The 23,153-nt window shown below is 34.5% G+C and overlaps 1 protein-coding gene across 3 annotated transcripts; it reads right to left on the bottom strand.

Moving 5' to 3' along the window:
- Positions 1-572: 572 nt before the first annotated feature.
- Positions 573-22,013, bottom strand: entpd6 (ectonucleoside triphosphate diphosphohydrolase 6). Of its 3 annotated transcripts, none has more exons than XM_073826799.1 (14): positions 21,876-22,013; positions 20,900-21,220; positions 19,409-19,485; positions 19,150-19,293; positions 17,211-17,286; positions 12,278-12,313; positions 12,019-12,107; positions 10,147-10,226; positions 5,251-5,315; positions 4,675-4,776; positions 4,366-4,506; positions 4,198-4,254; positions 2,136-2,251; positions 573-1,939 (listed from the first exon to the last, which is right to left on the bottom strand). In XM_073826799.1, the coding sequence occupies exons 2-14, from the start codon at positions 21,147-21,149 to the stop codon at positions 1,847-1,849; spliced, it is 1,326 nt and encodes a 441-aa protein (XP_073682900.1). In that variant the 5' UTR covers positions 21,150-21,220; positions 21,876-22,013; the 3' UTR covers positions 573-1,846. The 3 variants fall into 3 exon arrangements, with proteins under 3 accessions (XP_073682900.1, XP_073682902.1, XP_073682901.1); XM_073826801.1 differs by having other exon boundaries at positions 4,675-4,773; XM_073826800.1 differs by having other exon boundaries at positions 20,900-21,216.
- Positions 22,014-23,153: the final 1,140 nt, after the last annotated feature.

Genomic DNA, 23,153 nt, shown 5'->3' with positions numbered 1-23,153 from the left:
TTATGATAAAAAAATATATTAATGTATCCCTCTTTCTCATACCTCTCTTTTTGAGGTAAATGTTTTCAAAAGTATAAAAAAACCTGTGTAACTTTAAGAAATATCACTATGCAACACCATTTTTCTATAATTAAACACCTTTTTAGGAGTTAGTTTTTCTATGTGTACAGCTGATTCAGAACTATGCTAGCTAACTATGTACTGATTAGCACCTTGGAGCTAGGTTCAAAATTATCTAAAATTGTCACTATCGAAACATTTGTTTTTTGGATGTTATTCCATTAAATTGTCACTACTGTAACAGTCAGGACATGTCATTGTTTTCATTGGTAGTGACAAAAGGGAACGCATAATCCTTTATTTGGGTGAAATAAACAACATTTTTTTGTACAGTTATGCACATGTTTTGTACTTTAGTATGTTTTAGTAGTGTTTTAGTATGTGGGTTAAAATTCTATAATTTGATGTGGTCACTACCAAAACATTACTGCCACTACCAAAAATGTGCTATCATGACCAAAACATGGGATTTTTGTCATTTCCAAACCAATGAATTCTTAACTTTCACTCAGTATGATCAACTTTTTGCCTTTAACAATATATATTAGATTCAAAATACAACAAATCTCATAAACCACACTTGAAATATTTGTACATTTGTAACTTTTTGAGTTATCTCTGGAAACCTTTTAATAGAACAATATATATTTACTAGTAAGATGTACGCAAAATCTCACAAGGTCAATATAACCCTTCTTGTTAAATTATATATCACTGGTGTTTCGGTAGTGACAAATTTGGGGAAAGGACAAATATTCCAAAACTTTTTGCAAATACAAGATGAGGATTAACTTCACAGTTACTAGAAATATGTACATTAAATGTTATACAAATTGCATACATAGAACATTTGTGGAAAAAGAAAATTTTTCCAACTCTGACTTTGAACCAATTCTGTAAAATGGCACATATAGCCATCAATAGCGTCTTATGCTTCCCTGAGATAAGATATGTTACTTCAGGTCCACAGACAAGGAAAAGAAAAATCATTGTGTAAATGCTCTACAGATTTGGAAATGAACTGCACTTTTTTAAAACCTCAATGCAACATCCTATGAGTAACACCAAGTACAACCCCCTGCAGGTTTTAGTGTTGTGACACCTGCTGGTGCCAAGAAAGAACAGCAGCATGTCTGAACAGGTGAAAGCAACCAGAAGCGAACACAAGGCAGACCACGTCCTGCTGTCTGAACTTTATGTGCAATTGCACTTTCTCAATACTTCACACAGAGCAGGTTTTCAACATTTTCAGATTATATTTATATGGCATTTTACTATAAACATATTTCCTATGTTTAATAATGTGCACATTAAATGGCAAGTTTATAACTACATGAGAAAAGTACATGGACAGTAGCTCTGGTCTGTTTTTCTTCCCTCTGAGTGCGGATAATGTTTAATACGAAGTACATAATTTGTTTTAAACAAACTGTGTAATATATTAAATCAATCTACAAGCTACAAAAGAATAAAACATAAAATAAAACTTTGAGCTTGAGGCAATCGAGTGTTTTTGTCCAGTTGTATATAATTAACCCTGACTAATACGATTCTGATATGCTGTAAACTCCCAAACCAGTACATACGGTTTACTTTCACACATATATTGCAAGAAAACAGAAACATTCAGAAAGTCAGAGGTATGTATAAAAACTCACATTTTGAAGAAATTCAATGGCAAAATGGCAAATACAATCAATGTTGATATTTTTCCCAGAGCATTAAAATCAATCAGTGCTTTACTGGGTTGTGGAGCGTATAAACGTTCTGAGTGTTGTGAATATTTTCAGCATGTCCCATGCTTACGGAGTGACTCGATGCAATGGAAAGTGGCACCGAGGGCCCAGCTAGTCTCCACATTATTTATTTGTCTCGCCAGCTGAAATTTAAACAGAACAACAGGGTTAAACAAAATCACAGCTTCACCCCTGACATTTGTTCTTCTTCTTCAAAATTACAGATAAATCACATACTGCTGTAGTTCAAATGTGTTGCAATGTGTGTCCAAAAGGCACAACAAAGTGACCATTTCATAATCCTTTTAAGTCAAGAATCATAAATCAAGAGTAACACACCTTCAGCTCTTTATCAGGTGGGAAGTCAAGCTCCTGAAGGAGTACCGAGATATAGGTCAGATCCAAACACAGGAACGGAGACTCCTTTATCCCTCCGGCTGACATGTTATTGCACACTAGAGCAGAAGAGTTAAGTTGGTTGATTTTTGCTAAGCAAATGTAAACAGTGTATTATTTTAAAAATGTATGTATATTTATATTACATTACATCTATACATTTGGCAGATGCTTTTATCAAAAGCCAAAAGTGACTGCTTTCAAGGTACACATTTACAATTTATCAGTTCTGAGTTTGACTGATAATCAAATAGTATAGTAATAAAGACACCATGGCATGTTGCTTCTGGCACAGTACTAGAAATTTTACACACCTAAGTAAATCTTTTTTAAAGAAATCTATTCTGCTCACCAAGCCTGCCTTTATTTGATCTAAAGTACAGCAAAAACAGTACAATTCTAAAATATTTATTCTATTCAAAATAACTGTTTTCTATTTGAAAATGTAATTTATTTCAAAGCTGAATTTTTAGCATCATTACTCCAGTCACATGATCCTTCAGAAATCATTCTAATATTCTGATCTGCTGCTCAAAGCACATTTATTATTAATATGTTGAAAACAGCATTTCTTTTCAGGTTAAATGTCTTTATTATCACTTTTGATCAATTTAAACCATTCTTGCTCATTTCTATACTTTTTTTCTAAAATAAATAAATAAATACTGACTCCAAGATTTTGAATAGTATAGTGTATAATGTTACAAAAGCGTTTTATTTTAGATAAACGCTGATCTTTGGATCTTTCTATTCAAAGAATCCTGAAAAACGTACTGAACTGTTTTTAATTACTGACAATAAAAATATTAATAAATGTTTCTTGAACAGCAAATCAGCATATTAGAATGATTTCTGAAGAATTATGTGACACTGAAGACTTTGATCACAGGAATAAATTACATTTTAAAATATACTGAAAAAGAAAGTCATTTCAAATTGTAATATTGTTTCACAATATTACTGCTTTTGCTGTAGTTCGGATTAAATAAAGGAGGGTTGGTGAGCAGAAGAGACTTTAAAAAAAAAACATTACAAATTTTACTGTACAAAAACTTCTGACTGGTCTATGCTCACCGATGCTGCATTTATTTAATAAAAACAGTAATATTGTAACATTTAATATTTAAAATATCTTTTTCATTTTAAGACATTTTAAAATGTAAAATTTATTCCTGGCAAAGCTGAATTTTTATCAGCCATTACTCCAGTCTTCAGTGTCACATAATCCTTCAGAAATTATTCTAATAAGATTCTAAAACATTTATCTTTTATCATTATTAATGTTGAAAACAGTTGTGCTTGTTAATATTTTTTGTGGAAACCGTGACATATGGTTTCTTTAAAGGAGTAGTTCACTTTCAGAACAAAAATTTACAGTCTTATTTCAGTTTTAAGGAAATTATGTTTTTTGAGTAAAACATTTAGGATTTCTCTTCATATAATGAAGCCCTCAAGTTTGAACTTCTAAAATGCAGCTTCAAAGGGCTCTAAATGATCCCAGCTGAGGTAGAAGGGTCTTATCTAGCGAAACGATTGGTTATTTTCTAAAAAAAAAAAAATTTATATACTTTTTAACCTCAAATGCTCGTCTTGTCTAGCTCGGCAAGATGAGCATTTGAGATTAAAAAGTATATAAGTTGTAAAAGTTTTTAGAAAATAACCAATTGTTTCGCTAGATAAGACCCTTCTTCCTCAGCTGGGATCATTTAGAGCCCTTTGAAGCTGCATTTAAACTGCAGTTCAAACTCGGGAGCACCATAGAAGTCCATTATATGAAGAGAAATCCTGAAATGTTTTCCTCCAAAAACACCATTTCTTTATGACTGAAGAAAGAAAGACATGACCATCTTGGATGACAAGGGTGTGAATACATAATCTGTAAATTTTGAACTTGAACAAAAATATCGACCCAAGCTTTCATATTATGGTACACATATGACATTTGTCAGATAATGACATAAAATCAGACAAATACATCTACATTCTGTTACAAGAACACACTTACCCTTTTTAGCACCTTCAATGTAATCACCGACTCTGACAGCCCCCCCTGTGCTTTCATCTGAGTCAAAGAAAAAAGTGATTATTGAATTTAAAGAATGGTTTGTTGTTTGATGCTCTTAAATCTAAAAAACAATGTTTGACTTAAATGAAATGACAGCTAATCTTATACCAATGAGGCCCAGATCCACAGCCTTGTCGTAGTAGTAGGAAAATGCATAGAAGTCCATGTCTTTCACTCCCTCGATTTTTCTCACACGTTTGTAGATCATCTTTTCAACTTTTGTAAGGCAAGTCTCATAGATGGGCTCCCCTAGACGAGAGCAAACACACAAGTGATGCTGTTTACATTATGGTGGGTGATTGACACAAAAGTGTAAAATATCATAAACTGTAATGATAAAATTCGGGGAAGTAAAACTAAATGTAAATAAAAATGAATATACAAAAACCTAACCCAGGTGAACAGCACATTTCATACCTGCTTTCTGCCCTTTAACAGTGTAGAGTATTTCAGCATGCTCCCACTGTCCAGAGTAATCCGGGGCGAGACATGGACTAACCAGCTCATGGGGTCCTGCTACTGAAAAACACATTCATACACACATAAATCAACTGATTTATGCATCTCACAGCATTTTACTGCCACTATGTGGAATAACTGTGACACTGCTGAGGAGCACAAATCCAAACATGAGCTCTGCAGCGCCAACTCGTGGCCTAACATAAAACCACATTTACACAAACACTTTTGCTCATAATAACCTTAGAACCCACTCTGAGAGAAGCGGGATGCACTTATACAATGGAGACACTATAAACAAAGAAATCTGATTACATTTGTAGTGTACCAAATGTAAATCTCAGTAGTAAACTGCGGGCGGAAGCTACTGCACTGACGGCAGTTTCTCTCTCTGGCCTCTGCTAAATCAGTGCAACAGCTGGCCACCAAGGAATTAATCTTCAGTGCGTTATTAAGAGATTAGATAATGGCTTATTTATCGAGCGAATGAGGTCTTTAAAAGCCAAAGATGAAGAGAGATTGTAGACCACATACAAGGCTCTGCTTCAATCCCTCCCAACACAGCAAGTCTGGCTGACATCAACCCCAGGCCAAGGTAACTGCAGAGAAAGAGAAGAGACATAAAAGGGGTAAACATACAAAATACAAAAAAGCAAGCATAAGAGATATCAAAAACTACATTTTACTTACCCCAAACTTGAGAAGTAGTGCGTACATACAAGTGTTATAACTTTTAAATCATAAATATTTCAGTATTTCATACGAGTGTATAAGTGATTCCTCATTCAGTCCTCATCATTATCTTGCTTTTTTGCTTGGTCCCTGCTGGAGGGTTTGTTGTGTCAAATCTCCTGCCATGAATAACTAGTAATTCTAGTAATCTGGAGATGAGTCCCGCGATGGGATTGTAATTGAAGGCTTGTGTGATTATGCTCTAATCACACACTGCCTCATAAACACTTGGGCTGCCTGCACTAAACACTGTGCTCACATAACCTAGAAAGCCCTGAACACTCCTGACCAAACACAGGAACCAATGGGTGGTGGTGTCAAACATCGGGCAGAGGTTTGACCCCATTGCTACCGGACTGCAAGTCACGTAACGTCACTGTACGGAAAAAGCCGCTGAGAAAGCTGTTTTTAAACAGATGGAGTAATATGGTATTGTATTGAAGGAATGCATGATATTGTACTATATCAGTTATTGGCTAATATAGAAAGAAAAAAATGCCTAAATTGACTTAGCATTTAATATGATAGATTTTTGTCTTTATTTATTTATTTATTTATTTTTTGACAAAATTGTATATCATTTTAATATTGGGCATTTATTGACTTGAAATTATTATTAGATTATATATGATTGCTCAGTGAGATCTAACTGTAAATGACATAAGTAAACTGGCATTATTTTTTAAATGTTAAAATGTTTTTAACATTTTGTCATCGAAACTGACAAAAAATGATTTCTTTTGGAGTTTTTTTCTGTTAACTATAATTAAATGATATTTTGCCAAGTGTGTTTTTGTGCTTGTACCTTAGGATTGACTTTTTTTCCCCTCAGAATTGTGTGATATAAACTCACAATTGCAAGAAATAAAGTATCAATTGCAAGATAAAAACTCAAAATTCTAAATCTTTTCTCAGAATTCCAAGATATAAACTCACAACTTTATCTTCTTCGGTGCAATAAACTCACAATTTTGACTTTTTCTCAGAATTGCGTGATGTAAACTCACAATTGCAAGAAATAAAGTCAGACTTGCAAGATATAAACTCACAATTTTGACTTTTTCTCAAAATTGCGTGATGTAAACTCAGAATTGCAGGAAATAAAGTCAGAATTGTAAGATATAAACTCACAATTCTAAATTTTTTCTCAGAATAGTGATATAAACTTATACTTAGAACCATAAATATATACGATAATATATAATATAACAATTCTGACAATTGCGAGTTTATATCTCACAATTATGACATTTTAACGTACTATTACAAAATTCTCAAAATACTGAGAAAAAGAGTCAGAATTGCAAGATGTAAACTCGCAATTGCGATGAAAAAAAGTCTGAATTGTGAGATAAAAAAAAAAAAATTAAAAAAATCACAATTACCTTTTTTTTTATTTAGTGGCAGAAACTGGCTTCCATAGGTTTAGGCCTACCATAGAAAAATATGACACTAAAATCGCCAGTAGGTGGCAGCAAGTTCCTGATTCATTGAATCATTCATTCAGATGATTCATTCAAAGTGGCTGATTCCTTTATGAAGCAAGTGCCTGTCTTTATAAATGGATCATTGAATCATTGACTCAAATGAGTTGTTCAAAACCCGTTTCAGCTTTGTTTGGAACTATTTTCGTTGACGAAACAGAAAAAAAAAAATTATATGTTTGGTTGAGCTACCCCTATAATGTCAGCTTGCACATCAATAAAACAACATCACACACCCTTATACAGAATATTATTCCTTCAAAGGTCCCATATTGTACACATTTCTGGAGGTTTATTTTAGTTGTTGATGTCCTTAAGAATATATATTTGTGGTATAAGTGCCAAAATCCATCTCAATATATTTTTACAGCTCCTTTTTTAGGAGCTCTGTCAAGAACAGGTCGATTTAGGCCCATCTAATGAATATTCATGAGCCTCTCTTCTGATTGGCCTGTTGTTTTCTAAGTGACGCACAGCCAGGCCAACCACAGGTAACTACGGTCATGTATGCTGTAGCCTAGCCCAGAGCCATAGAGAGAGACAGGCTGGCTTGGTGGTACTCAACAGGATATTTCAGAATGATCAGTAAGCTACGTAACTGTTGCTTTAGTAAAGCCCCTTTCATAATGCGCACTGATTCCGGAAAATTACGGGAACGTGCGCTGTGTGAACAAAAGCCAGAACCAAATGCCATAAAGGCAGTGTTGTAGCGATGATGCACGTTATCATGCATAATATCACAACGAAAGAATATGTGCAAAGTGGAATGAAGCAGTGATCAGGGAGCTCCTCGTTATCAGCACTGAAGCACAGATTGTTCATCAGGTTAGTTTAAGGCTCAATCCCAATTCTACCCCTTACCCCTACACTTAGCCCTACCCCTCCGTTTGGCGCGTTCACGTGAAGGGGTAGGGGTGTCTCATTTCTCTTTTGGTTGGAGGGGTAGGGGTAAGGGGAAGGGCCAGATAGCCCTCCAAACGAAGATTTTTCAGGACCTCACTTCAAACGAAGGGCTAAGAGAAATTTCCAACATGGCTGCTCACTCGGGCAAGCAGACTCGTAAATATAAGTAATTTTTGCCTTTAATAAGGATTTTCATGACAATGTTTCATTATATGTATATTACCTTCAATCTTGTGTTTGTGTTTATGGTGTTGTTTTGTAAATAAACGTTTGCAAAAAAATCGCTAAAGTTTGCTAGCAGATAGCACTGATTGCACGATATTATAAAATATATTTTATGTCATATACACTTGACTGCATGTTAGAAACATGAAAGACCAGTGGCACGGCAATTTCCACTTTTTAAATCCCCTCTGATGCGCATTATTAGTGTCCTGCATTCGCCAAAATCATGGCAGTCAACCACATCAAGTCATGTGAATAAATGTAAATATTCGCTCAAAACACCCAATAAAGGCAGTGATGATGCAGCCGATGGAGCCGGCTTGCTTTGCAATGTATTTAATGATTGCGCCTAATGCGCCCGCTCACCGCACCAGTAATTTAAATCAGTACATAATAATAAAAACGATACCTTACAAATAAAAAGAAGCTGATTTTTACGATCAGAAATTTCTTAAACCAGTGAACCCCTGTAAACATTTTAGTCCAAGGATCCAGAAAACGAATGCGTTCAAATAGAAAGTTTAAAACGAAATTCACAAATGAAGCATATATACTTCTCCAGGCTAGCCTAGAAATCTAGACGCACCCTAGCGGCAGCAAAAATTATTTTGCAGCCAGGTGGGTCTAGACACTCTCAATAGACCTTCTAGCTGCAAAAACCCAAATTGGGTCAGGCCAATCACAACGCGTATAGAGTAGGCGGGGCGGGCTTAACATATGACGACAGAGTTGCGACGGCTGCCACTTGAAAAACAAAGAATGGCGGCTGCAGCTGTCGAACAGCGGTCTTTCGAATCGGCTTTGGCGGCGACTCTGGAGGACTTGGAGTTAAGTTTTTCTTTAAGAAACGAGCAAAGAACGGCACTTAAGTCATTTTTAAAAAAGGAAGATGTGTTTGGAGTTTTGCCGACTGGATACGGAAAAAGCTTAATATACCAATTACTACGCCACCTTCTTCGTTGCTCTGATTGGTTGAAGCGCTATCCTATTGCGTGCATAGGGATTTTGAGAGACAACCGTTTATCCCGCCCCTCGGAGTAAGCCGCGTCTATGGAGAGTTTCCAGACTAAACATCTTGATGTAAGTCTGGCTCGCCAGGCTATCTCCAGGCACCACTACACTGATTAGCAATTTGCCGCGCATGTGATAATGCGTTGTTTGTTTTGCTTACGGCCACATGTGAATGAACGGTGCGTACACCGTACATTTGTACTTTTTGCGACAACATTTTGACATCTTAGAATGAGTGATAAACATCTGCGCATGTCCTCTGACGTAACATTAGGAACTAGCGACAACGTATGATGACGTATCACAGTGTTGTAGTGGTGTCCCATTTCTTAGGGGAAATATTTTAGCCCTTCCCCTTTACACTTTGTTTCAAGGGACAAGGGGAAGGGGCGAGGGGTAGGCGAAGGGGTAGAAAATAGAATTGGGATTGGGCCTAAGTTTAGTGAAATGTACATTACATCTCACATCCAAATGTCACGTCTTTATGGGTTGTGTGTAAAGCACGCACAGATTCCGGAAAACAACTGTGAATGAACCAAATTAAACAATTCCGGAACAAATCATGGGACACATCATCCGTATATTTTCTGGAATGGCTGTGTGAAACAGGCTGAAGTTGACATGCCACTGGTCTCTTATATTAACGTTGTTCGGAAGCCTGTGTAATGTAGTTTCCTGACATCCATGGACTGAACAGCGTTTTCTCGACTTGTTTTCGTGTTGTTGTTGCTGCTCAACAATGGAATGGATGCGTTGTTGTCTAGGGTTTGACAAAAGGAGGGTGGGACGGTGGTTGGTGCTCGGGGTGGTGACTGAAGGCGGTGACTGAGTAGATCGGACGTCACATTTTTACAGAAGTCACAGCGGCTTGTGAAAAGGAACGGCTACTTTAAGCAGGCTGTGTGCAGTTTACTGTGGATTGACTGTTTTGAAACTTATATGGTAGTTACATAGTCCCTAGATCTCAGTGATCATGAAAAAAGCCAGGAAATTTCGATTTTGACAATATGGGACCTTTAATTCATTCCATTTTTGCCACACATCCTGATGCCAACCTATGCCCCGCCCACTTTACCTGTGCGAGTAGAGAGCGTGACTGATGTTGAACATCTGAAACGATGTCACGTAATCAATGGGTAAGGTCTGGATGGTTTTCTGCAAAGGAACAAAACACAAACAAGCAAATATTGATGCATTACAGGATGCTTTATTGACTTGATAAGTGGGAATATACTATTAATATTACTATTAATAATAGTACTACTAATTAGAGCTGGGCGGTATGACCAAAAATTTATATCACGGTATTTTTCAAAATTATACGATATCACGGTATATGACGGTATTATTATTTTTTTCATGCATGACTAGGTGTTAACCACATTTCCTAATAAATTAGAGAATAATTACTGCAGTATATTGGCTTACATTGACCGGACTATTAACCCAGGTTTGATTGGTCTCACAAAATGCTGCTGTTCACAAAGAAGTGACAGTGGCACTCATAATTGTAATGAGGTGAAGAAATCAGAATTCATGATTTGCAGTCAAAATACACAACACTTTATTGTGCATTCTTCACAAGTTCACATTTACAAGTCTACGCGTTTCTCTTCCAGCAGGAGGCGCTGTCAGAATGGTAGTATACAAAGTAGCGCAACAAATGATTTTGAAACGTGCAGCGCTCATATTTATTCAGTGGATAGCCTTTTGAAGTTTCATCGCAATTCTTGTCTTTCAGTCCCCACATTTTAGACCACCTGAAATCATAATTATGACTTTCATAACCCCCTAATAACACTGCAGTCATCAATGAAAATTAAGAGCTTTATTTAAGACTTTCAAAAACAAACCTTACACAAAATACGTTTCTTTTTTATTTATTTTTCCCAGCATGTTCGGGGCACAAGAAAAATATTAAGGGACAAAATTAATATCAGCATATGAAGTATAATCGTCTCTCATTGTCTGAAAGAATGCACATCAGATGCTGAAAGTTAGTTTTTACTTTCACTTTAACATATTGATCAGTTTCCACGTTGCTTGTGTGATATCCATTGGCTTTAAAGCATAAATATTAATTAAAAATACAGTATATAGAAAAGACATATCTTTAAAATATTGCGACGTAACACCAACGTAAAACCATTGTTTTTCTCTCACTGAAAGCTACATCTGTCTGCGCACAATGCGCCGATCTCTGCTCTAGTCATCACTGCAGACACACCCCCTCTTGAAATTTCGGCATTACAAGTTTTGCAAATCGCTAACCCTGGGTCTTTCTCAGATATACTGAAATACGTCCACACCTCACCTGTGTTGCTTCAGACAAGCACGTGCAAGCTGCGGTTTCTGTTTGCGTCAACATACGTGTTCCCAGCGCTTTGTACGCACACACTCACCGGTATTGGGGTATATGAAAAATGAATATCATTAAAAAAAAAAAACACCGGTATTCGGTATGAAAAGGTATACCGCCCAGCCCTACTACTAATATTACTATTCTAGCCTGTACCGATCTCATCATTGCCGCTTCATTCAAGTTTCTTGTCCAGCATGCTTATTTAATACAACATTAGTCAGCAACTGCCTACTGTAGCAGTTCTCAGTCCAGACTATTTATTTAACACAATATCCCTCAGCAACTATAACTAAGCTGCAATCTGCACAGCAGTTTTCCTCTGAGCTCATGTTAGGAACTAAAGCTCTCGGAGAAACGATGTAATGACATGATAAATTGGTCCCTGTACAGGACCTGACCTAGTTCAAAAAAAGAATCCCTCTAACTCTCTCAGCCCAATGTACAACAATCTTTATTTACCAGGCCTATCGGATTAGCAGGACATTTGCGGATTAATGCATACGATGGGAGACCATCATTTCAGTTTGTTAAGAGTGACATGGCTTCGTTAGAGGAGTTATAAATATATGCATGTGCATGACTCACTTCTTCCTGTAGAGAAAAGGTGATCTGCGTCGAGCCCCCTCCTAAATCCAGCATGCCTACTGTGGGAGTCTCAGTACCATGAAGACCACCTGTGAGACAGAGAGACTGTTTTAAAGCATTTCAACTAAAAACAAAGCTTTTTAAGTAACAAAGAAGAAAACAAATTATGTGGGCAGGATAGTAAATTTGTCTACAAATTAGTTGATCAGTTGCATACAGTATGTCATGAAATAAAACATGACTACTACAATTTGCTTACCTAATAAAAAGTTGACGGTAATCCAAGCTGACATGCCTGTGCAAATACAAATGTGCATTTTTTTTGTTAGTATAAGAATTTTGCATTCCACCATTGACAAATGTATTAAGGTAATATCATTGAGGAGTCAAATTTTCCTTGAACTTTGTAGATAAAAGAGTTCAATTTACTATAGAAAAGAAAAGAAAATACTAGTTTTATGGTGCAAAGCTTCATTCCAGCCCAAAACTAACATCTACTGAAGACAAGCTGCAAAAAAAAGATTTTGTTATTGAACTTTTGAACTGAAATGTTTTTATGTCGGACGAAATGTAAAGATTCATCATTGGAACATTGCATAAAACACTATGTTTGTTTTGAATGTAGGTTGCGTCTTAACAAATTAAGGGACTTTAGCCCTCACTTAATGTCTATAAACTCCATCCCTGCCGTGTCCCTCACATATACCACTTAGGCACAGCATTAACAATAAGTCTGTATGATTTGCTGTGATGGACTAATCTGGTTGGGTAAGCTTGTGCGTCCAGGAGAGTTTAGACTCACACTAATAATGAGACTCAGATTATCCGGTTACGGGACCTGCAGAGTTTAGGCATTAATTTTACAAAAAAAAAAAAAAAACTCAAATACAAATTGCTACCATAAAGTAGAATCAACTTGGCTTTTGCCAAACACTAGTTTTTTTTTTTTTACTTTAAAAGGAATTTCCTGCATGGCAAATTAATGGGTGCTAATCTGTTTGCAGAGATTATAGTGCACACGGGACATTATCCCCTGGGCTCATTATTACTTGTGTGAACTATTTTAAAGGATTGGATTAAAGTCCCATATACGCATTATCTATCGTTAATATACACACAGCTCAAGCTATTACTGAAGAAAATTTCAATTTACAATTTATATCTTTCTGCCAGAAGCACAAATGCTTGACCGCAGTGACCAGAGGTTTTTGACGAGCTAGAGACGTACAGTAACATCTGCTGGTTTCACATTCATGGCAGACAGACTTCTGCTTGGATCATAGCACAGCAAAACTCTGAAATATTACAATCATGGAAATAGGAAGTACTGTTGTCTGTTTGGACATTCAGGATGTGCTTCCTCAGGTTTTTCGAATATAAGCCCTAAAATGTTAAAATGCTACTCTAACTAGCGCATACCATATAGATAGCATCTTTAGTAACAGTAACAATGGTATTTTGGTAGGAAATATACTTGCTACAGTGTTATTTTAGTATTATCCATATTAAAGTATTTGATAACATTTCAAATTAGTTTTTTTATTTTCATATTTCAATTTAAGTTTTAGTAATTTTGTTATGTACTATTATCCTTTTTATTACTGTTTTAATTTTTAAATGTAGCTTTTATTTAGTGCCAGGCAACAATTATCCAAGATTAATTGCATCCACAATAAAAGTTTTTGTATACATAATAATATGTGTACTCTGTATATTTATTTTATATATATATATATATATATATATATATATATAAAAGGACACACATACAGTATATATTTCGAAAATTATATATATATATAAAAATTATAATATAAGAATTTTTTTATTAGGAATGGTATTTTGATGGGAAATATATTTACAACAGTATTATATTAGTATTATTCATATTAAAGTATTTAATAACATTTTGAATTAGCTTTTATTTTAATATTTTCAGTCTTTAAGTTTAGTTTTATTGTAGTACTTTAGACTGCAGTACTTTACAAATGATTTTTGCTCTTTCTGAAGATCCAGGACAAAAATCAGTGTTGTTTTTGACAACCATCTTAGATTTAGTCTTAGTCTTATGGACTAAAATGCTTCTTAGTTTTAGTCAAATTTTAGTCACTTCTATATGTGATAGTTTTAGTCCAATTTTAGTCGACGAAAAGTCAAAAAGGTTTTAGTCTAGTTTTAGTCAAAAAAGGGAAAAAAGTAGTCTTTTAACAAATTAATGTAGGTCAGTAAATATTTTGCTGTTGGGTAGTGTCACTTATAAGTTCTGAAAATAGCAGATCTATAGTTCAACACAATGTGAGCTTCCGGATCGACTATTTTCACCAATAATTACAATAATGAAGGAATGTTTTAGAACATAAAAGACAAACAAGGATGGAATGCTAAAACGGCTTGCCATACTAGTATAGCTAAGAGTATTTAATGCTAAAACGGCTTGCCATAGCGTCAGATACTTTTTAAGTTTTAATTGGCATGCACAATAAGCGGAAATGTCATGCATTTTAAACGTCTGACGGACCACCCACTAACATTTTCGTCTATTCTTGTCTCATCAACGAAAACTCACACACGTCTCGTCATGTTTTAGTCATCAACGAGCCATTTTTATCTCGTCATCGTCTCGTTATCGTCATGAAAAAAGTGGCGTCAACGAAATGATTTCGTCATCGTCATCGTTGACGAAAACAACACTGACTAAAATGCATCTACAACAGCTTTCTGGTATATTAAAAGTGATAATGTCAATATATAATGTAATGTTTTTGAGTTATAGGATTTTTTAATAACACAGCTGTGTCAGAATTATTCAACCTCTATTCAACATTGCTGTTTTAAGACAGTTATTTTTATGGTAAGGAACAAAATTGTAAAATAAAACATAATTAAGCCTTTACAAACTTATTAAAAATGGAATTAGCTTGGGGTGTTACACATAGTATACTCTTAGCCCATGCATGTGCTGAAGATGAGTAGCAAATATGGTAAAGTCAACAGAGCTCACGCAAAATCAATAGAGAAGAAATAGTTTGCTATATTAGAAAGTCTAAAACTACATGAAGATTTCTAAGACATTACAAGTCCCTAGAGACACAGCTGGCAGCCGTATTCCTTAGATTAAAGTGTGAGAAAACCTTTGAGGCTGTTGAACAAAAAAGCACAATATCATAAAATGTTTGATCAGGTCAACTGAGAAAAACTTGCAATGTACAGCCAAAGACTTGCAAGATGACCCGACAAAAGGAGGAAAAATATTTCAATGCTGTGAATAAGATAAACACTAGACAAGTGTAGTCTTCATGTTGAGGAATCTTGCCGAATACCATTCTTGACCAAGAAGAACAAAAAGGCTGCCTTGAACATGCCAAAATTCATTTGGATAGACCTGTGGAGTTCTGGAAGATTGTTTTATGGAGTGATGTGTCCAAACTGGAACTTTTTGGATGTATGGATCAGAGGTACGTCTGGTCCAAAAAAGACAAAGCTTATACGCAGAAGAACACCATCTCCATCATCAAACATGGAGGTGGGCCAGTCATGTTATGGGGTTGTTTTATTGTAGCAGGAAGTGGAAAACATGACCATACAAAGGATATCATGGATTTATTAGAGTATCAGACCATTTAGGCAAACATTGTGATGCCTTCTGTGCAATGTCTGAAGCTAATAATCAATGGACTTTCCTGCAGGACAATCATGCCAAAGTATACATTCAAATCTACTTATGCTTGGTTCAGGGATCAGTCATAGAATATTTTTAAGTGGCCTGTTCAGTTTCCAGATGTAATTCTCATTGAAAATACATGGTTGAATTTGAAGCAAGCAGTGGCAAAGTAAAACCCAAAGATTATCAGTGATTTGAAAGCTTTTTCAGGGGAGGAATGGCCCAAAATTACAGCAGAAAGGTGACAGAAGCATCTAAGCACTTCCAGGCAGTGTTTATTGGTGGTTTTAAAAGAATAAAAGATTCTACACCAAATTTACTTTCAGGGGTTGAATAATTTTGAACATGAATGTTTAGAGCCAATTCAATTTTTTTCATTATTCATCAACTTACGTTATCAGAATTACTCAAATGTGTATTATTAAACTTTATTTAATAGTTTACTGATGCTTTTGTTGTAATGTTTTCACAAAATGTTCTCTGCAGCAAAATGTCTTGCAGGTCAAGGGGGTTGAATAATTTTGATTGCAAATGTATGTATGTATATTACAGTATATTATATTATATTATATTAGATTACATTATATTAAATTACATTATACTAAATTATATTATATTAATTAATCAGTTAGTTGCCAATACAACATTTATAATACATTTTATCTGTTTGAACTTTCTGGATGTGCTTCCACAGGTTTCCAGTTTGTTAGTTGAGTTCATGGCCAATATACTAACATTAATTCGCAACAAACATATGTGACCCTGGACCACAAAACCAGTCTTAAGTCGCTGGGGTATATTTGTAGCAATAGCCAAAAATACATTGTATGGGTCAAAATTATTGATTTTTCTTTTATGTCAAAAATCATTAGGCAATTAAGTAAAGATCATGTTCCATGAAGATTTTTTGTAAAATTCCTACTGTAAACCTATCCAAATGTAATTTTTGATTAGTAATATGCATTGCTAAGAACTTAATTTGGACAACTTTAAAGGTGATTTTCTCAGTATTTTGATTTTTTGCACCCTTAGATTTCAGATTTTCAAATAGATGTATCTCGGCCAAATATTGTCCTATCCTAACAAACCATACATCAATAGAAAGCTTATTTATTGGGCTTTCATATGATGTATATATCTCAGTTTTGTAAAATTTAACCTTATGACTGGTTTTGTGGTCCAGGGTCACATATATTATTAGGGTTTTTAGTCTTGATTTTAGATGTTAGATGTTAGACTTAAAATGAAAGTGCTAATATCCTATTATAATTCTGAAAAAATTTATTTTAATAATTATTCAAATAATCTGACTATCAAAACACAGTTATCAAAAAGTTGTGTTGTTAAATACATTACATGCTAAAAAGTAACCCTGAAACAGATTATTCCTTTCAATATTTAATCAGACCAGATATGATAGGTTACACAATGCATAACAGTTGCAGTATAATCTATTGCAATTTGAAAATAAACACACTTTTTGTTACAAACCTGACATTATTAACTTGCAAAGGAGTAACTGGCATAGTACCTTCATCTGCGCCATCCATGATTGACACACTGGCTGGTTTATACAGGAACAAGGATTCGCTGAACGCCTCCCTCACCTGCAGCAAAACGTTTTTAGATGGCATATTACAGATACTGAAACCTGAGACATAATTAGCAAATACTAAGACGACAGGCTAAACAAGAAACACCTAAAGACATAGTTCTCATCTCTATAATCTTTAACACGCTTCTATAATTATTACTAAACCTTTACTGAATTAAAAAAACAAAACAGTAGATCCTACTACACCCTTTACAGTTTACTGTTGCTTTGAAACTTTGCATCACAGCATTTCTAATGTTACTGTGTCATTTAATACCTCTCAAATTGTGTTGTAGTTATGCCGCGTTCCAGGCAACCCGTTACTTGTGTTTTTCCAACCTTCTATCCGTGAAAGTGCACCTGAACGGCAGTCAAACCCGTGATATCCCACTTGTGAACTCGTACTAGGTCGATGTACTCCCTGTTCCGAGTTCTGACGTGACATAGACCGCGAAACCACTATGTCAGCACCTACAGGTGCCGTGTTTATGCAAGTGGTACACAGTGAAAAAATAGCCTTTAGGACAATATAATGTTGCAAACAAATTAATAATAATGTAATAATAATAAATGAGCTCAGGCAGTTTGGGGTGACTTGCCTGGAACGCTGCAAAGTCATGAGTCGTGATTTGAAGTCATGATTTAAGAGCTAAAAAACCTGCCTGGAACGCAGCATTAGTGCTGTCAAATCAAGTAATCACGATTAATCATGTTTACATAATATATGTGTGTGTACTGTGTATATTTATATGTATATTTTATATTATTGTACAATTTATATCATTTATAAATATTAGTGCTCGTCAACGATTAATCATGATTAATCGCATCCTAAATAAAAGTGTTTGTGTACTGTGTATATTTGTTATGTATATTATATATTTAAGAAAAATATGCTACGTTTATATATATATATATATATATATATATATATATATATATATATATATAATTTAAATACATGTAAATATTTTCAAAACATATACTGTATGCGTTTGTGTCTTTATATATACATAATAAACAATCACAGTATACAAACATATTATATAAACAAAAACTTTTATTTTGGATGCAATTAATCATGATTAATTGTGACTAATCTTTGCCCAGCACTAATAAACATAAATATATATTACATATTTTTTTACATATATGTATATATATATATATATACACATGTGTGTGTGTCTGTGCATTTATTTATACAGTTAAATATACACAGTACATGCACATATATTATGTAAAGACAAACTTTTTTATGCGATTAATCACGATTAATCAATTTGACAGCACTAGTTGTAGTATTTGTAGTATTAAAACCTATGATAGATTAATAATTGTGAATGCATTTCAGACTCCTTAATCTTAGCAATCATATGCATGTAGTTAAAGGAGTAGTTCCCTTTCAGAACAAAAATTTACAGATAATGTACTCTTTCTTTCTTCAGTCATGAGGAAATTATGTTTTTTGAGGAAAACATTTCAGGATTTCTCTCCATATAATGGACTTCTATGGTGCCCCCTGAGTTTGAACTTTTACAATGCCGCTTCAAGTGGCTCTAAACGATCACAGCCAAGGAAAGAATGGTCTTATCTAGCAAAATGATTGGTTATTAAAAAAAAATACAATTTATATACTTTTTAACCTCAAATGCTCGTCTGATGGGATCGTTTAGAGCTCTTTGAAGCTGCATTTAAACTGCATTTTGGAAGTTCAAACTCAGGGGCACCATAGAAGTCTGAAATGTTTTCCTCAAAAAACAATTTCCTTACGACTGAAGAAAGAAAGACATGAACATCTTGGATGACAAAAGGGTGAGTAGATTATCTGTACATTTTTGTTCTAGAAGTGAACTACTCTTAATGGTTCACTGACCTTGTCCAGCAGAATTGTGGCCTTCTCACCAGGCAGCAGTCTGAGCCCTGCCGTGGCTCGGAGCATGACAGGGGAAGAGCTCCATAACGTCTCAGGAACAGTCTCTTTAGCAACATTCAACAGTTCCAACAGTCCTTCCTTACTCTGTAAACAACATTTGTATAATCATTAAACTACAGATGGAAATGATACCATCACAACCTTGAGGCATTTGTGATGGGTTCACAATTATAAAACTTAATCACATTTTACTGGTTACCTTTTCTGGGTCATCAGCATACGCAGACAGTCCAGGTTTTATAGCTTTAAATGTCTCATGGGCTAATTTGGGAGCTTCTGTTAACACACAAAGGCAAGCAGAAAACAAACTTTTGAAAAGCGCATTCATAAACATATACAGTATGTATAACATTAACTGCAGTAGTAGGGTTCCACATGGCTTATATCAGCATTTGCATAATAAACAGCCTCTGATAAAATCCAACCATACTCTCCAGTGTGACCTTTGACCCATCAGGCTTAGCTAGGATGTGTACATGCATGTGTGTACCTAATAGCAAAGACTACTTGCTGTCCATTATAATATGACAATCATAGGTTTAACAATAAAGCCTAAAGCAGCACTTAACTGATTTAACTCAGAAATGAGATGCGATAACTAAGACGATCAGTGCTGCGCAAAGCAGTAAACCTAATATCTGTGGGTAACGCCCACACAGCTAACATATCCATGGTTTTACTATAGTTACACTATGGTATTTGCCAGTAAGGTAACTTATTATTTGGTATAATTAGATAAGTAAACATTACAGTATTTCTATGACTGCCACACCTGTTGAAATACGCTTTGGCTACTAGTTTTCAGATACAGAAGTTTGTTTTATATAAATAGTTAAATTGATCTAACCAGTCAATAGAAAAAATAATTTTCTTCAAAATAATATAGCTATCTTCAGTGATACTACTATAAAATCAACATAAATTAATAGGAGATACTTCTTTTTATAATGAATTTCACCATTTACCAATGACTTTAACTATTAAATATATTTAATAGTGCTATTTCATTATTATTAATAAACTATTATAATCATTTGTTGTATTTTTGTGCTTTTTATTATTTATATAATGTATTAGTTTAGCTTTAATAGATTAATTTCAGTTTTGGCAATTATAGTTTTTTTATCTAACATTTACATTTGATTTTATTTCAGCTTTATATCAATTACCAAAAACAGCTTTTAAGTTTTAGTTAATAATAATAACACTGCTTGCTAGTTTGTTGCATATACATATTTGAAGTTAGCAGACTGCATGCGTCGTGATACTCTTGTGAATGCACGTTGACTGGAATGGAAAAGAAGAAATTTTCTTTACGCACAAAACGTATTCTCATAGCTTCATAAAATTACTGTTGAACCACTGATGTCACATGGACTATTTTATCAACATCCTTACTGCCTTTCTGGGTCTCAAACATGGGAGTTTTGTTTCTGTCTATGCAGGGTCAGAAAGCTCTCAGATTTCATCAAAATCCTAATATGTGTTCCGAAGATGAACGAAGGTCTTACGAGTTTGGAACAACATTAAGGTGAATAACTAATGACAGAATGTTCATTTTTGGGTGAACTATCCTTTTAAGTCATTGTTATAAAAAAAGCTTTTATGTTGAACAAGCTTAAATGCTGTCTTATTTGTCGTGTTTCTAATGTAGACTTAAATGGACTTAAATACTTAAATTTTAACATACCATTTGGCTCGATCTGAAATTTGAAGATGTGAATCCGGGTTCCAGTGCTTCCAGCATCAAACATAATACCATACTGGAAATTTTCACTGACCACCTGAGCTGAGGTTGACTGTTTATGGGTATCCATCCTATGCTTGGGCAGCTGGTCGGACGCTGGTGGTTTGGAGTCATCATAATGGCGTTTGACGTAGGTGAGGTAGACCACCAGGCAGACCACAAACATAAAGAAAGCTAGCTTTGGGAACCTCATAATGGCTGCCAGAGGTACATGATGTGGAGTCAGTTTCCGAATGCAGCAAGCTTCTCAGCTCTCTCAACTACCTCCAGAAAAAAAAAACATTATACAAATAAGCTTTAATTTGATATAAGACAAACAAGTATGAAGTATCAGCTAACATAAAATAACAAGACATATTTACACACCTATTTTAACTCAATAAATTACTACAAATTGTGCTTATATTCTGCCACAACTATGATATGTCGTCTTCATCACAAAAATTATAAATAACTGTTTGGGATTATTTGACAATTTCAGTAATTTTAAGCAGTTCCTGCTAGTACCTAGCAACATGAAAAGCAAACAGCTGTTGCATTTAATAAATGCGTATATAAAAAAATACGGTTCGTCTTCTGACTGCGATGAGAATTCAATAGATATAGCTAAACAAGTTGTCCGTTTAAGAAAATTCTTGATTTGCCAATATTTAACAAATATTTGACAAATTAATTTTGAATCTGTCTGTGCTGACCCATAATTGGCAATAGGCGCACACACACCGTGAGAAAATACTACAGATGCGCCAAAACAGGTATGGTGAGCTTAATAATCCAAAATATACTTTATACTTTACTTTTTCTTCATTTATAATCCATTTAGTCTCATTTCTCAAGAACAGTGTGAGGATGGAACTCCATCTCAGTATTATGAGTCAACAATGTAACTTATAGATTAATATATTTAAGACTGTTATACCTAGCTTTCTGTGGCAAGATCATACCCCTTCGAGTGCAAGTCGTGTTTTCGCTGTCGATAAATACCCATGGTCAGATTTTGACAAGATATTCCCTTCGAAAGATTGTCAAAAAACTCTTTTTGTCTCGTTTTGATTACGTCAGCAACGTCCTGTGTGGAGATGACGTGGAGCGAATATGTACGTCACGCGTTCTACTGATACGTAAGCGCGTCCTCGCACACCCAGCTGTGTAACTTACTGGCAGCAATTTTATTATGAACGATTATGCTTATGAAAAGACGATACAAGTTACTCATTTAATATTTATAACGTTTAAATATTTTCTATAGACAAATTCACCATTATAGTTTATAATAAATCGGCGTAAATGCTTTCGTCGCCTTATAGTTCATGGAAAGAAACACCTAAAACTAGCCTAATATGATTAATGTGAGTCTTAATGATTTAGTTAGTTTTAGTTTAGACTGTAAGAAAATAATTTGTTCACTGACACCTATTGTTCTTATTTGAGACCATTCGTTTTGGTTGTAAAGTAAATCGGTAAAATTAAATACCAAGGAAAGTAATTGGCTCTGAATTGCACATATAATGGTTTTGCCTATCATTTGAATCAGTTGCTGTTCTTCTGAACTTTCTATTCATCAAAGAAAGCTGAAAAAATTCTACTCGGCTGTTTTCAACATAATAATAATAATAAATGTTTTTTGAGCAGCAAATCAGAATATTAGAAAGATTTCTAAAGTAATGATGCTAAAAATTCAGCTTTGAAGTCACAGGAATAAATTCCATTTTAAAATGTAATCAAATATTTTAAATAGTAAAATAAAAAGCACATTTTACTGCTTCTGCTGTACTTTGGATTAAATAAATGCAAGCTTGGTGAGCAGTAGAGACGTATTTAAAAAACATTAAAAATCCTACTGTTCAAAAACTTTTGACTGGTAGTGTACATTTAAAATGTATAAATTTCACTGCATTAGAATACAAAATATCAAACCACATTAGTCTGAATATGTTTGTCTTAATTTTACAATCTTTACCGTATTTATGTATCTTTAAGTATTTATGATTTTTTTTTTTTTTTTTTTTTTTTGCTTGAAACATGCTTGTAAAAGCAACAGGTTCTTTACAATATCTTAAAAACTTACCTTTGCCATTTTCAAGCCCCATTTCCTTGTTTAATGCTTCCCTCTTAACCTCCTGAGACCCAGAGAGCCAATTACACTTTCATTGTGCTGTTTTCAATATGGCACCAGCTGTTCTCTCCACCGCGGCCC

This window comes from Garra rufa, chromosome 21 (assembly GCF_049309525.1).
Source record: "Garra rufa chromosome 21, GarRuf1.0, whole genome shotgun sequence".
Lineage (NCBI taxonomy): Eukaryota > Metazoa > Chordata > Actinopteri > Cypriniformes > Cyprinidae > Garra > Garra rufa.
The sequence above is the reverse complement of the archived record's forward strand: the minus strand, read 5'-3'. Positions and strand labels throughout refer to the sequence as shown.

What these genes read in the sequence shown, in the direction of transcription:
- entpd6 (XM_073826799.1), bottom strand. Translation starts at nt 21,149, where the DNA reads ATGAGGTTCCCAAAGCTAGCTTTCTTTATGTTTGTGGTCTGCCTGGTG. An exon ending in TACCGTCAACTTTTTATTAG is followed by an intron (nt 12,108 to 12,277) that starts GTAAGCAAATTG and finishes TCTGTCTCACAG; the next exon opens with GTGGTCTTCATGGTACTGAG. An exon ending in CATTGAAGGTGCTAAAAAGG is followed by an intron (nt 2,252 to 4,197) that starts GTAAGTGTGTTC and finishes CTTCTGCTCTAG; the next exon opens with TGTGCAATAACATGTCAGCC.